At 54.0% G+C, this 12,877-nt stretch overlaps 3 protein-coding genes across 3 annotated transcripts; 1 reads left to right on the top strand and 2 right to left on the bottom strand.

Moving 5' to 3' along the window:
• Window positions 1-1,016: 1,016 nt before the first annotated feature.
• On the top strand, window positions 1,017-2,009 carry pomca (proopiomelanocortin a). The gene is made up of 2 exons (XM_068756247.1): window positions 1,017-1,133; window positions 1,476-2,009. The coding sequence occupies exons 1-2, from the start codon at window positions 1,017-1,019 to the stop codon at window positions 2,007-2,009; spliced, it is 651 nt and encodes a 216-aa protein (XP_068612348.1).
• Window positions 2,010-2,210: 201 nt separating this feature from the next.
• Window positions 2,211-7,738, bottom strand: LOC137912010 (protein EFR3 homolog B-like). Its single transcript, XM_068756359.1, is given in 24 exon segments — window positions 2,211-2,348; window positions 2,462-2,571; window positions 2,662-2,710; window positions 2,782-2,873; window positions 2,979-3,023; window positions 3,026-3,105; window positions 3,240-3,307; window positions 3,387-3,518; window positions 3,598-3,713; window positions 3,716-3,758; window positions 3,846-3,921; window positions 4,005-4,177; window positions 4,250-4,301; window positions 4,371-4,482; window positions 4,555-4,707; window positions 4,770-4,905; window positions 4,980-5,058; window positions 5,152-5,247; window positions 5,309-5,497; window positions 5,603-5,724; window positions 5,831-5,981; window positions 6,059-6,186; window positions 6,256-6,332; window positions 7,690-7,738. Coding segments are annotated over 22 exon segments (2,319 nt in total). The 5' UTR covers window positions 6,166-6,186; window positions 6,256-6,332; window positions 7,690-7,738.
• A 368-nt stretch (window positions 7,739-8,106) lies between these two features.
• Window positions 8,107-11,406, bottom strand: LOC137912153 (IQ calmodulin-binding motif-containing protein 1-like). Its single transcript, XM_068756504.1, has 14 exons — window positions 11,289-11,406; window positions 10,932-11,100; window positions 10,737-10,854; window positions 10,317-10,392; window positions 10,140-10,233; window positions 9,884-10,056; window positions 9,691-9,800; window positions 9,490-9,608; window positions 9,344-9,410; window positions 9,174-9,249; window positions 8,950-9,101; window positions 8,733-8,870; window positions 8,455-8,611; window positions 8,107-8,372 (listed from the first exon to the last, which is right to left on the bottom strand). Exons 1-14 carry the CDS (start codon window positions 11,404-11,406, stop codon window positions 8,107-8,109), a joined length of 1,833 nt encoding a protein of 610 aa, XP_068612605.1.
• Window positions 11,407-12,877: the final 1,471 nt, after the last annotated feature.

Below are 12,877 nucleotides of genomic sequence, written 5' to 3'. Positions count from 1 at the left end.
CACAGCGTGTGTGTGTGTGTGTGTGTGTGTGTGAGACGGGTTTTGGTTTGTAATTTTCTGCTTAGTTGAAGGGTGACATATTGTTCATCTTTTGGCGAATCACTATATATTTATATACAAAAAAAAAAAGTCTGGAAAAACCAGACAAAGAATTCATCTGGGAGGAGAGGAGACAAAAAAAAAAGGGCTCAACTAAAAGTCAAACAGAGATTTTCCACCTGCTTGTGTGTGTGTGTGTGTGGGGGGGGGGGGGGGGGGGCATTGTCATCTGTGACTCTTGTGCGTCCGTCAGAATATAAAAGCGGGGTGAACCGTGCGAGCGATCAAAGAGGACAGAAACAAACGCCAGACAAGACGACAAGAAACGACGAGAGCAAGAAGAAGCCGAACACAGAGGTAAGGAAACGCCGCGTTAGCGCCGAGTCGGAGTTTTTACGCATCTGAAAAAGTTATATTGAAGCAACAAAATATTCTTTGAAAAACATTAAAGCATAAAATAATTAAACACAAGAGACTCACATAGTTATTATATATATTATAGCTTTTTGTTTTTAGTTATTATATTTTTAAATATACCAGAAGTCTCCGAATGCGGAGGTTTGAATATTAATATTACTATTATTCAATATTAATAAGAGTTGGAAGGTGAAAATACATTTCTCCAAAATCGACGATACCAAATAAACTATAAAATAATTCATTTTCCAGACCTGATTTTTTTGGGGTTTATTTTCTGTTTTGGACATATTTTATTATACATACACACACACACTACATATACACACAATAAAATCTATCCAGAAAACAAATACTCGGGTTTCCCGGATGCGTCCCGGCAGGGAATGGGAATAACGGTGCCGGATGGAAAGTCGGTTGGAACCACGATCGTCTTCAAACCTCCTTATAAAAACTCTCATTCTTGATGAAAACATTCTATTTTATATATATATATATATATATATATATGATCGTATTTAATGCCTTTGCGTCATTGTCTCTGATTCGTCGGCAGGAAAATGTGTCCCGCGTGGCTATTGGTGGCAGCGGCACTAGTGGGCGTGGCCAGAGGAGCAGTCGGTCAGTGCTGGGAGCATCCGAGCTGTCAGGATCTGAGCTCTGAGAGCAGCGTGATGGTAACGCACCGAACAGGAAGCGCTCTACGGAGTCCCTCGTCTGGGCTCTATTCCACGGAGAGCATGAACCGGTTTTTATAGGATCTGGAAGAGCGATCAAATGTTTTTATCCTCTTTCGAGCGAATCATTCTTCGTGCTCTGGCGTCAGAACTTTTCAGAATATATCGAGAAATACGATTGGGTCCTTTTTACTTTTGTTTTCGCGTCTACACTTGTGTTAAACATCGAGTAGAACATCGACGAGAGCCTTCGTGTGGGGGGGCCAATCAGCAGTTTGAGCTCTTTTCTGAAACGCTTTCTTTCCCAACTCCTCCAAGTGTCCGCTTCCTCTTCTCTTGCAGGGCTGCCTCCATCTTTGTCGCTCCGACCTCTCAGACGAGACCCCCGTCGTCCCGGGGAATGCCCACCTCCAGCCTCCGCCTCCGTTAGACCCCTCCTCCTCCTCCTCCTCCTCCTCCCCTCAGACCAAACGCTCCTACTCCATGGAGCATTTCCGTTGGGGGAAGCCCGTCGGCAGAAAACGCCGCCCCGTCAAGGTCTACACCTCCAACGGCGTGGAGGAGGCGTCCGCCGAGGTGTTCCCCGGAGCGATGAGGAGGCGGGATCTGACCGGCGATTTGTTGGAAGCCGCAAAGGAGGAGGAGGAGAAAGTGGAGAATGTGATGGAGGCGGCAGAGGAGGAGGAGCAGCAGCTCCTGCAGGATCTCCAGGAGAAGAAAGACGGCTCTTACAAGATGAAGCACTTCCGCTGGGGCAGCCCGCCGGCGAGCAAACGCTACGGCGGCTTCATGAAGAGCTGGGACGAGCGCGGCCAGAGGCCGCTGCTCACGCTGTTCAAAAACGTCATCAACAAAAACGAGCGGCAGCAGGAGTGACGGCGGGAGGAGCGAGGAGGAGCGAGGAGGAGGGAGGAGGAGCTCATCGGGAGACAGATCAGTGACCAATAAAAATGTTGTGCAACACTCTGAGAGACGTTTTCCTGCTCATTCATGTAAATGTCGAGCCCTACCTCCTCGTCTCCTCTCCTGCCTCCTTAGGCGAGGAGAGCCCCCCCCCCCCGTCGCTGCCGACGGGCTCTAATAGACACACAGGTCGGGGAACTTCATCTCGTGGAGGGGCGTGGAGCGAGGCGGCGAGTGTCCGGAGGGGGACGGAGGGGGGGGACGAGCGACCAGGTCGAACACGCGGTCCAGTTTCGACTGAAGCGAAGACGTCTGGAGAGAAAAGCACGGCGGACAAAGACGGGCGAAATGAGGAGGCGGCCGAATAACATCCAGTAACGACCAGGCAGGAAGCCGCGCGCCGCTGGAGGTCAGAGGTCACTCACCCGGGCGCCGCAATGAGCAGCGATCTCCTCAAAGGGAGCCGTCTGGAACTTCTCCATCAGCTCCATCCTCTTCCTCCTCCTCTCCTCCCGCCCGGCGCTGCCCCCGTCCTCTGCGCGGCGCGTCCAAAGCGTTATCGCGATCATAAATAATCAGCAAAACGCGCAGAAATAAGAAATGTTACAATCCGGAATGAACCCACCGACGGCGCTCTTCAGCGTCTGGAAGGTGATCTGCTCCGTCTGGGGAGGCTAGAGCAGAGGGACAGCGTCAGACGGGCGGGCAGACAGACAGACAGGCGGGCGGGCAGACAGACGGGCACCTGCTTCCTATCGGGACAATACTCGGGGTCGATGTCGATCTGCAGAGAGACGACGTCGCCGACGCTCTTCCTCTTCGACAGACGATCTTCATCTAAACGCGAAAGAAGCGAGAAACGACAGACCAGTCGATAATGAATCATAATATTCCACGTGTGTGTGTGCGTGTGTGCGTGTGCGTGCGCGTGCGTGTGCGTACCCGTTAGCTGAGGCGTGTACGCCGTGTTTAAGCGTTCAGCACTGTGCCGCTTCCTGTTAGAGCCTCGCACAGCGCCGATTGGTCGAACAGGCAGGCCTCACCTACCTGCAGCTCGCCTTCTGGGAGTCTGACACACGCACACACACGCACACACACGCACACACAACGCACACACACGCACACACACGCACACACACGCACACACACGTTAAAAACAATATAATTAATCTCTCTCTCCGGTTCATCTCTATGTCTCTCTACCTGGGTGTGTCGGAGAACACATCTTCAGGCAGCAAGTGAGGAGCGTTCTTCCGCCGGTTCTCTACGACCTGCGGACGCACAACCCTTTATACCTGAAGCTGTGCGCACACACACGCACGCACGCACACACACACTCTGAGCCATCACCTGCGTGACGTGTAGGTGGAGCGGCAACGGCGGGCCGAGCCGCGCCAACAGGCCGAGGAAGGCGGCGCAGACAGCGTGCACGCCGCAGCGGTTAAACGCCGACAGACACTCGTGAGTGGACAACGCCAGCTCCTGGCCGGCCAATCGCAAGGAGAGGACAGCAAGGATGACCGCGGGATCGTTAGCGTTAGCTTCGTCTCGGCGCCTATACCTGCAGGGCGAGAACCAGGCGAATCAGGTCCACCACCACCTCCTCATTGGCCAGCTCCACACTCAGCACGGCCAATAAGGTGATGAGAGCCTGGTAATGGCCCCGCCCACTGCTTTCTCCTTGCAGGCCAGGTAGACGTGTCTGTAAAGACGCGGCGCATGCTGCGCACACACACACGCACACACACACACACACACCTGAAATGTCATTTGATCGACTTTTAAAGGCGACGTTTGCGTGTTTCCCACCTTCCTGACGAACAAGCTGTCCTGCCGGCGGCATCTGCCCTCCCTTGGCTCCAGTTCGGAGACGGCACACACCGCCCTGCAGGCAAACACGGAGGGGGGGGGGGGTTAGGGTTAGGGTTCAGAACGTCTCCCGCGCGACGGCTCTACGGAGTGCGCGACCTTCTCGTGTCGAGCCGGGCGGCGTTCCGCCGTCGGTCGATGAGCGAGGTGAGGATGGAGAGAACCAGCAGGCGGATCTCCGGATCCTCCATCAGGGTGAAGGAGAGCAGAGGCTCCAAGAAGGACGAGGGCAACGCCGTCAACAGATTCGTGCTCTCATAACGCTCCGACACCTGCGGGGAGAAAGACTCACTGCGCGGCAGCGGCATGCTGGGTAACGTAGGCTGGAAAAGGGAAGCGCTTACCTGGAGGAGGGACTTCAGCAGCATCACCTGGATCATCCGGCTGCCCTCGAACCTGAAAGCCACGCGCATCGATTTAAAACACGTCCATGCGGGCGTGGAAGGGGCGGAGCCGAAGCGGTACCCTGCATTGGGCGATCCGAGCGCGGGGTAGATACCAGGAACCGGGATCTTCCCAATGATGAACAGCATGACCTCTGACCTCTGGTAGATGGGAAGCGTATTGGCAAAGGATCCTGGAATAGAGTGACCGACTGGTAAAAAGTCCGTAACATCGAGGAAGCGAGAAAAAAAAACTCCGAACCGACCGATAGTTTTGACGACGGCTTCTTGCAAAGTCTTCTCCTCGGTCCAGGTGGTTTTGTGGTTTCCAGCGTTGTCATAGTAACCAGTCAGCTGGTAGTCGACGCTCTGCCTGAGTTGTCGCACCAAGGTGTTGAACACCTCCAGCACCGCGGGACCTACACATGAAGTAGAATCACACGACGCACACAGCGTACAAATACACAGGAGAGGTACCGACCCACAGATCCGGCGGCCTCCAGAACCGCCGCTTCAGACAGGACCTCCACGATCCCGGCTCTGACCGAGGCGGGGCTGCGGCTGTTGGCGTCCAGGTGACCCAGCAGCTGCTGGATCACCAGGTGAGAATGCTGCGGCTGAGAGCGAGGACAGAGGGTCGGCGGCGCTCGAGCTAGCGGTCGCGGCGCTCGAGGAGAGGGGCGGGACTAACCTGGATGGAGAACATGACGATCTTAAAACACTGAACGGCGAAGCTCCCCGCTTCCCAGAGGCCGCGGCTGTCCAGGTGTCTGGAAACGCAAAACGCGATGCTACTACTGATAGTACTACTGATAGTACTACTGATAGTACTACTGATAGTACTACAAACGTGTGCGGCTCACATCAGCACGGGTCTGATGGCGTTGCTGATGTGTCCGTAAGCAGCCCGGCCCAAGAGCTCCCGGAAACACACCTCGGTCTGCTCTGCTGGAGACTCACTGCACGCGCACGCACACGCACACACACACACACACACACTGATGAATGACCTTCAGTGACCTTGAAGCAGACGCATCAACGGCCGTGCAGTGCGTCCACCTGCTGTCGTGCGTGTGACGCTGCAGGTTGACCAGCAGGGCGGGGACAATCTGCTCCATGTGACGCGGCTCCCAGATGTTCACCTGCAGCTCGTCATCGACCGTCTTCCTGACCACGCCCTGCAGGCCACGGATCCCGGAGACGCGGATCCTGGACGTGCACACACGCGCGCACACACACGCACACACACACACGCACACGAGTGTCGGCTCTCTGCTGGGTAAACCGATGCCATCGCCGAGGCCGTTCACCGACTCGTCTCGGATGGCGGCGTCCTCGTGGTCGGCGTGACACATCTCGCTGAAGCGCGACACGAAGAAGTCGTAGCTGCGATGGTACGACGGCGTGTCCTCCTCGATGTTCGCGAACTTCACAAACTGCACGGGAGGAGGAACAGTCGACCGCGACAGTCATCGATGAAGATGCGCGGCGGCGCCTCCAGGCGGCCGGAGTAAAGAGTGCACGTTTGCCGCGGGTTCTCACGGAGTTGGTGGCCAGCACGTGCAGGTGCGCCCTGTCGGCCTCCAGCAGCAGGCGCAGCGTGCCGAGGAAGCTCTCCACCAGCAGGTTGATGCTCTGACAGCGGCAGGCCAGCAGCAGCTGCTCCATCGCCTCCATCGCCATGCGCACGTACCTGCAGGACAACCAGCAGGTGAGCAGGTGCCACACGTGCGTGTCACGCGGCGGCGGCGTGTTTGGCGGCGTGCTGACCCGTAGCGGTGGCGGCCCAGCTCCCTGGTCAGTCGCTCGGCCAGGTAGGCGGCGATTCGGTCCAGCTTCTCTGGGGCCGACAGGGCGAAGAAGGTCAGCTTCTCCATGTTGGCTTTCACCAGCCCGTCCTGGAGACACATTTGTATTAATCACAAGTGTGTGCGTGTGTGTGTGTGTGTGTGCGTGTGTGCGTTTACTTCAGGGTCCTCTGGGAATATGTTATCGACCAGTCGCTTGTATCGAGGACGCAGCAGCCAGCAGCAGCCGCACAGTCCTGCGCGCACACGCAAGTCATTTATCGTTTCAGATTTCAAATATCCAGTCATTCTATGCAGTCGTGATTTCAAAAAGTAGCAGCAACATAAATTCATTCATTTGCTGTTGGGCCCGCCCTCTGCTGGGAAAAAGCTGAAAGCACGGTCGTAAATGTTAAATTTGTCCCAACAAGAAATTAAAACATGAACTGGTTTCGTTTAAAATATAAAATGTGCTTAAAAAAAACCAGGAGAAATTAAAAGAAAAATCCCGGTTCGTAGTAAATACACAAATGAGCCTCTGGGGGCAGCAGAGAGTCCGTCCCCTTTAACCTTCTTCCACCAGATTTAGATTCTATTTTTCATCTCTCTCCATGTTCAGAGTAAGACTGTAGATTTGGGGAGATTAACAAAGAAACACGCGCACGCACACACACACACACACACACAATAGCATATTCATTAATCCTGCCGTGTTGCATAATGTGTCCATACTGCTGTTTCACAGAAAGTCTAAGCGGACGACGGTTCAATTCCCGCACCACGATATGTGAACCTGTGTAAAGTATAAAAATAAAACGAACTCTCAGGCTACTCGACCTTTAAAAACCTTTAAAAAGTGGGCGCGAAAGCGACGAAAACATCTTAAATCGCTACGTTATTCAATCAGAATGACTCGTACAACGTCATTAAAAAGAAAAATAAATCTTCTTGAATATTTCTGCACCTGCCGCTAAACAAAACACGTCAAGCAGACAGACTCGGAATAGTGGCATCTATTTTTAATACATCTAAATGATTCAACGATGGTGATTTTCATGTTTTCTAACACGACACGACATCCAAATAAAAACTGAAAACGGCGAATAAACATGAACATTTCTCACCGTACATGAAGACGACTCCTTCAGCTCACACAGCAACACAGCCACACATACATTTGTGGATAATCCTTCACACACACACATACACACACACACACACTGTGTAAAACTCTGTATTCAGTGGAGGATTAACCGTCACGGGAAGATGTTGGGAAATGACGTGTTTAGTTTATCCGACCTCCAGATGAATAAAACCACATTCTGGATTCTCGGAGGTTTCACATCCTGGTTTTTTAAATTGTCATAAAACAGATTTAATGCAGCGTAAAACTAAACTTTGATCCCTGAAGGAGTCCCGTGTCTGTGTGTGTGTGTGTGTGTGCGTGTGAGGTCCGGGCCACGTGCAGCAGCTCAGCGCTCTGTAATCTGCTCTAGATTTATTCATCATTCCAGCAGTAACAGAAAAAAAAAAAAAAAAAAGAACACACACATCAGAAACTTCCAGAAGAGAAACTGAAACGCCTCAAAGCTTCAAACGAACTCGTCCCGTTACCTCCCGGCGCCTGATGGTCCAGCACAGAGCAGCAGTCCTGCAGGAGCCTCCGAGGAGCCTGGGAGATGATGGACGGCCCCCTGGGCATGCTGGGTAGTCTGGGTACACTGGGTAAGGTAGGCAAGCTGGGCAGGGAGTTAAATACGGCAGGCATGGTGGGAAATCTGGGAAGAGTCCCCCCGACGTCTCCGCGGCGACCAGACGGACGATGGAAGGGGGGGGGGGGGACTCCAGGAAGAAGGGGGCAAGATGACACGCCTGACCCAGAGCTCCCTCTGCTGTCTTTATCCGGAGATATAATCCCTACCTGGACAGACGCTGCCTCTCTGCCGGACACATCTGTCTCAAAGATCAAAGGAGACACTCAAATCAAAGCGTCGATCTTTATTGAACACGTTACACATTCAAGTTAAAGGTTTATTCCCTCCACCTCAGCAGGTTTCTTGACCTCCTATTGCCCCCCCCCCCACCGACAAACAGTCCCCCAAGCTCCGCCTCCAGCTCCTGAAGGTGGGTGGCGCCAACGGCGTCATCGTCCGCCGCTCCCAGCGTCCTCCACCAGGGCAGCCGACTCGCCTGCAGCATTGCATTGTGGGCTTCGCGGGCACGAGCTGCGATGGGAGCCGAGGGGCTCAGGAAGGACTCGGCGTCCGGCGCCGTGACCTCAGAGAGGGGCGGGGCATCTGTGAGGAGACGCGGGATCGGTCACGCGCAGCTAATGTGTGTGTGTGTGTGCGTGCGTGTGCGTGTGCGTGCGTGTGAAACCTCTGAGCTGCTCCAGCTGTGTGTGTGTGTGAGCCAGCAGAGTCTCCGTTCTCTCCTCCTCCCTCCTCTGCCGATCTCCCCTCTGGATCGCCGAAAGAAGCAGCAGCTGCACCTCCTCGTGGAGACGCTCGCACTCCTCACGAGACACACGGGACGACTGCACACACGCGCACGCGCACACACACGCACACACACACACACATCCAAAGCACGATGGGTCGTCTGTTCGGCGCCTGATGATTTCCGACTCGCTTTTGACGCTCAGCGGAGTTTCTTACCGGACGCAGAGCGACGTATTCGTCCAGCCGCCTCTTTAGCTCCGCCCTCCGGCTGTCGGTCAAACCTTTCCGACCAATCCAGAGGGGATCGGCGGGCTGCGCTTTCGCCGCCCGCCGTTCCCGCAGGAAGCGACGCGCCTGAAGGAGGAGCCGGCAGCAGTCAGCGCCATCAAAAAAAAAAAAACACCCCCACCTGAGCGCGCGCGTGCGAACGTACCGCCCTCTGCAGCGTCACGGCGGCCCGCCGCCGCCGGCGGGCGCGTCTCAGCGCGTCGTCGCCGTGTCTTCGCTCTCGGAACCCTCGCCAGGCGCTCTGGATCGCCACGGCGGCACGCCGCTCACACTCCCGCAGGTAGGGCTGCACCCGGTCTGAAACGCACGCCCCAAATCAAACGGCGGCGCCCGTTTGTCGGCGCGAACGCTCCTTTACGCTTTACGCACCGGGAGGAAGGAGCTGCAGCAGTCGTCTCTGTCTCTCGTGGAACTTTCTCCTCGCCTGCTGGCGCCTGACACACACCTAACGCGCACGCACACACACACACACACACTACTGCAATACATTTTCTCATTAGATTTTACCGCCAGCACCAGAACTGCAGAATCACGCCCACCTGGTACTTCAACTCCTCTTCCCATCGCTGCGCCTCCTTCTCCTCCTGCTGCCGTTTCCTCCGAGCCCTGAAACGCGCACGCTGCAGCGCTGACTTTCCCCCGCAGACAGACAGACAGACAGACAGGCAGACAGGCAGACAGGTACCTGTATCTCCTCTGCAGCACGCCGACTGCTCTGCTGAGGCTCTTCGCCCTGCGTCTCGTCTGACAGGACCTCCAGGCCGCCTGGATTGTGCACGCTGCCCGCTCACGGCCGGGAGGCGCCTGCAGCAAAGTCATTTGAGCAGCGGTTAGCGTCATGCTAATCGTTTTACTCTCCATCCGGGCAGACAGGCTGGCGGGATACCTGGGAGTAACTCCTTGCGCCTTCGTAAGATCGTACGAATGCGATCAGATGCTCCACCTCCTGGTCAAAGCCCCGCCCCCTCCAGTCTTTGTCCAGAATGCTGTCTAGACCTGCAGAGTGAACTCTGACCTTTCAGTTATTTAGAGACAACGATCACCCCCCCGCATGCTGCAGCACACGTGCGACCTCCGACCTCTGAAGCTGAGCAGGAGAGGATGGATCCGGTATCCCTGCTGACCGGCCATGAGGAGGATCAGTCTGACGGAGGCCCCGCCCACTGCGGCGTCAGCGCTGACGGCCAGTTGGCAGACGGCCTCGTTGAGCAGCAGCAGGGCGGAGTCGTCGGTCAACCCGGAGACGAAGTCGCTGCGGAGACGCGGGTAGACGGGAGTCCGTCTCGCGGGACGACCGAAATGCGGCAACGCTCGTTGAAGGCGCGTTTGCGTTACCCGCTGGACGCGCAGGTTCGAATCCACAGCCGGACGCAGATCAGCGAGACGTCATCACACATCTGGATCTGCTCGTAGTGGACAGAGCTGAGAACTGGAGCGAGAGGGAGGCGAACAATTTCACCGGGGAATCAATCGATAAACTGATCGCCGTGAATCAATCACAAAATGGCTGACCCCTTGTGGCGAGATGAGCGTAGCCTCTGAGCATCCAGCCGACGGAATCCATCACTTTCTCAAAGAGAGAAGCACACTGACAGGACGGACGGACGGTTAGCGTGCTAACGAGGTACCGGTCGGTCGGGGAGTCGTTGAGAGAAAGAGCAAATCATTTCGATCAGTTCTGTTGTATTGATTCGATTCTGACAGGCGTTTTCTTTTTGAAAACGGCTGGGTGTTCCCCCGACGTAGCGAATCGCCCGCGAGTCTTCTCGGACACGTTACTCGGAAAAAACAGGAGCAAAACTTTGGGCGAGGCGCTTTGCAAAGGGAAAAGGGAGCAGGGAGGAGCCAAAGGAGGAGCCAAAGGAGGAGTCTACGACCTCCAAGAAAAGCAAAGCGTCTTTTAACGATACCAGGAGTTCAAACACGTCTCACCTCTGCCCGCCTCATCAGCCGGCAGGCCAGCGACAGGAGGCTGTCCACGACGGACGGTAAAAACAAATGGTGAAAAGCCTCCGAGCGCTCCCCAGGTTCGGCTCCTACGCAACAGGAACTGGACACGCAGGCACGCCGCCATTAATCATTCAGCCATAAAACGGTTTAAACGAACCGGAACCACCTGGAACTCGCCTGGTGAGCTGGGCCAGCCTGGCGGCGGCGCTCCAGCCGCCCTGCAGTCCCCTCGGGTCCAGAGACAGAACCGCAGCGCAGCGGCTCAGAACGCCGCTCAGATACAGCCGGGCCTTGACTCGGGTCGACGCGCTGCCGTCCTCGCTCGCCGTCGCCGCCTCCAGAGCCTCTGACAGAGACGCGGCGGGGAAAGAGGGGAAACTATTACGGGCCCTTTCCCACGGCGCTTCCGTGAAGCAGGAGCAGATGAAATGGTTGACTTTGACAGGCAGACAGACAGGTAGACAGACAGGCAGACAGACACAGACAGACAAGCAGACAGACAGGCAGACAGACAGGTAGACAGACAGGTGTGACTGAACGTCTCACCGATCAGGAGGCTGACTGTCTGCCCCGGCGTCCGGTCTTCCTCCTCCAGCTGCCTCCTCAGCTCAGACACCGCCTCTTCCTCCTCCTTCAGTGAATCCATCTTCATCTACTGACCTGCTAAACACTGTGATGGTTACACACAACCTCCCCACGTTGTGTGTTGATATACAGTACTGATATTAATTCCCCTATTTAAGTACAAATGACAGCAAAGTTGAGTCCAGGTGTGTGTGGAGCACCTCACCTGTCCACGTTTCACAGATCCTCTCCGGCTCGTCAAAATGTTGTACTTTGTCCAAGCGAGGAGCTAGCATCGTTCGCTAAAGCTAACGATTACGTTCATTAAAAAAACCCGCCATTGTTTAAATAGTGGCGTCAAACGAATAAAATGTTTTGCGTTGATTAGTTGACGTTTAAATAATGAGGTTCCGGTAATTACGTGGTGCTACAAACATAGGTTCTCTAAGCTAGCACGGTTAGTCCGCTTTGTTTCTACAGCAACGTGACGTCATTTTCCTGCGACTGCAAAATCCGCTGCACCAAAGTGGAGCAAAATGTGATGGAAAAAAAAACTTTATTAAATACAATAAAGATAAAATGGACTGGAATACATTTGATTAAAAAATACATTCATTTATTTTTAGATTAAATGCAGTATAATAGTACTGACGTAGAAAAGTGTGCAGATTAAATGCAGGGGACGTATGTCACTAAATATTTAATCAAATGTAAATTATTAATGGTATGGTCCAAACTGCGATCTGGACCAGGAGCTGCAGTGTGTTCATATGAACACTAGGTGGAGCTACAGACTGTACTGCCGCAGCAGGAGCTTCATTCATTCAGTTCTGCCTGTCCTCTGTTATTTCAGCAGTTAAAAATATGTCTTTATTGTCACATTCATTTTGTTATTGTCTCCCGTGTCAGACTTTGAGTTCAACTTTTCATAATGGCGTTCGTTTTGGACTATTAAACAGCAGTTAAGTGTCCATTTATCCATCCGTCCATTTCCATGCCGACTCGTTTCAGATTATTTTATTCATTTAAAAAGGTACTAAATGACCTTTTTCTCAGAGACATCAATGTTTCTTGTAAAGGATATGTATACTTCTTCGATCTATGAAATCTGCCCTCTTAAAACGTTCAGTCAAATTATTATTAACAATAATCTATAAGTATAATAAATCGGACGGATAATATAATGATCACGCAAAAACCTGCCTCTGTTCATAGTAACGGTACTGGCAGTAACTGTAACGCTAATAGTAACGGAAGGAGGCGGGGTTTGTGTGTTAATCGGTGCAGCAGCTGCTGCAGCCCTCGTGCACGGCGCGCCTCCCTCTCTCTCTCTCTCTCCGGTGTGCGCCTGCGTGCTGACAGACACCGAACGGAGCAGGAGAGAGAGAGAGAGAGAGAGAGACCGTGGACAGTAACGACAGACAGTAATAGTAATTCTCCCGGTAACGGTGCCGTGACGTGATGCGATGCCGCGCGGGATCACGGTAACGTAAGAACAGCAGCAGCACCGGAGGAGAGGAGGAGCAGGAGGAGGAGGAGGAGGATGCAGCAGTGACTGA

The sequence above is a fragment of the Brachionichthys hirsutus genome, chromosome 24, assembly GCF_040956055.1.
Source record: "Brachionichthys hirsutus isolate HB-005 chromosome 24, CSIRO-AGI_Bhir_v1, whole genome shotgun sequence".
NCBI lineage: Eukaryota > Metazoa > Chordata > Actinopteri > Lophiiformes > Brachionichthyidae > Brachionichthys > Brachionichthys hirsutus.
This window is presented reverse-complemented; position numbering and strand designations above follow the sequence as displayed.

Bases quoted from the DNA above. Each gene is read 5' to 3' on its own strand.
- pomca (XM_068756247.1), top strand. From the start codon at position 1,017: ATGTGTCCCGCGTGGCTATTGGTGGCAGCGGCACTAGTGGGCGTGGCC. The intron at 1,134-1,475 runs GTAACGCACCGA...CTTCTCTTGCAG, and splicing joins GCTCTGAGAGCAGCGTGATG to GGCTGCCTCCATCTTTGTCG.
- LOC137912153 (XM_068756504.1), bottom strand. From the start codon at position 11,406: ATGAAGATGGATTCACTGAAGGAGGAGGAAGAGGCGGTGTCTGAGCTG. The intron at 10,393-10,736 runs GTGAGACGTGTT...CCGTCCTGTCAG, and splicing joins GGCTGATGAGGCGGGCAGAG to TGTGCTTCTCTCTTTGAGAA. The intron at 9,609-9,690 runs GTATCCCGCCAG...ACTTTGCTGCAG, and splicing joins GCGCAAGGAGTTACTCCCAG to GCGCCTCCCGGCCGTGAGCG.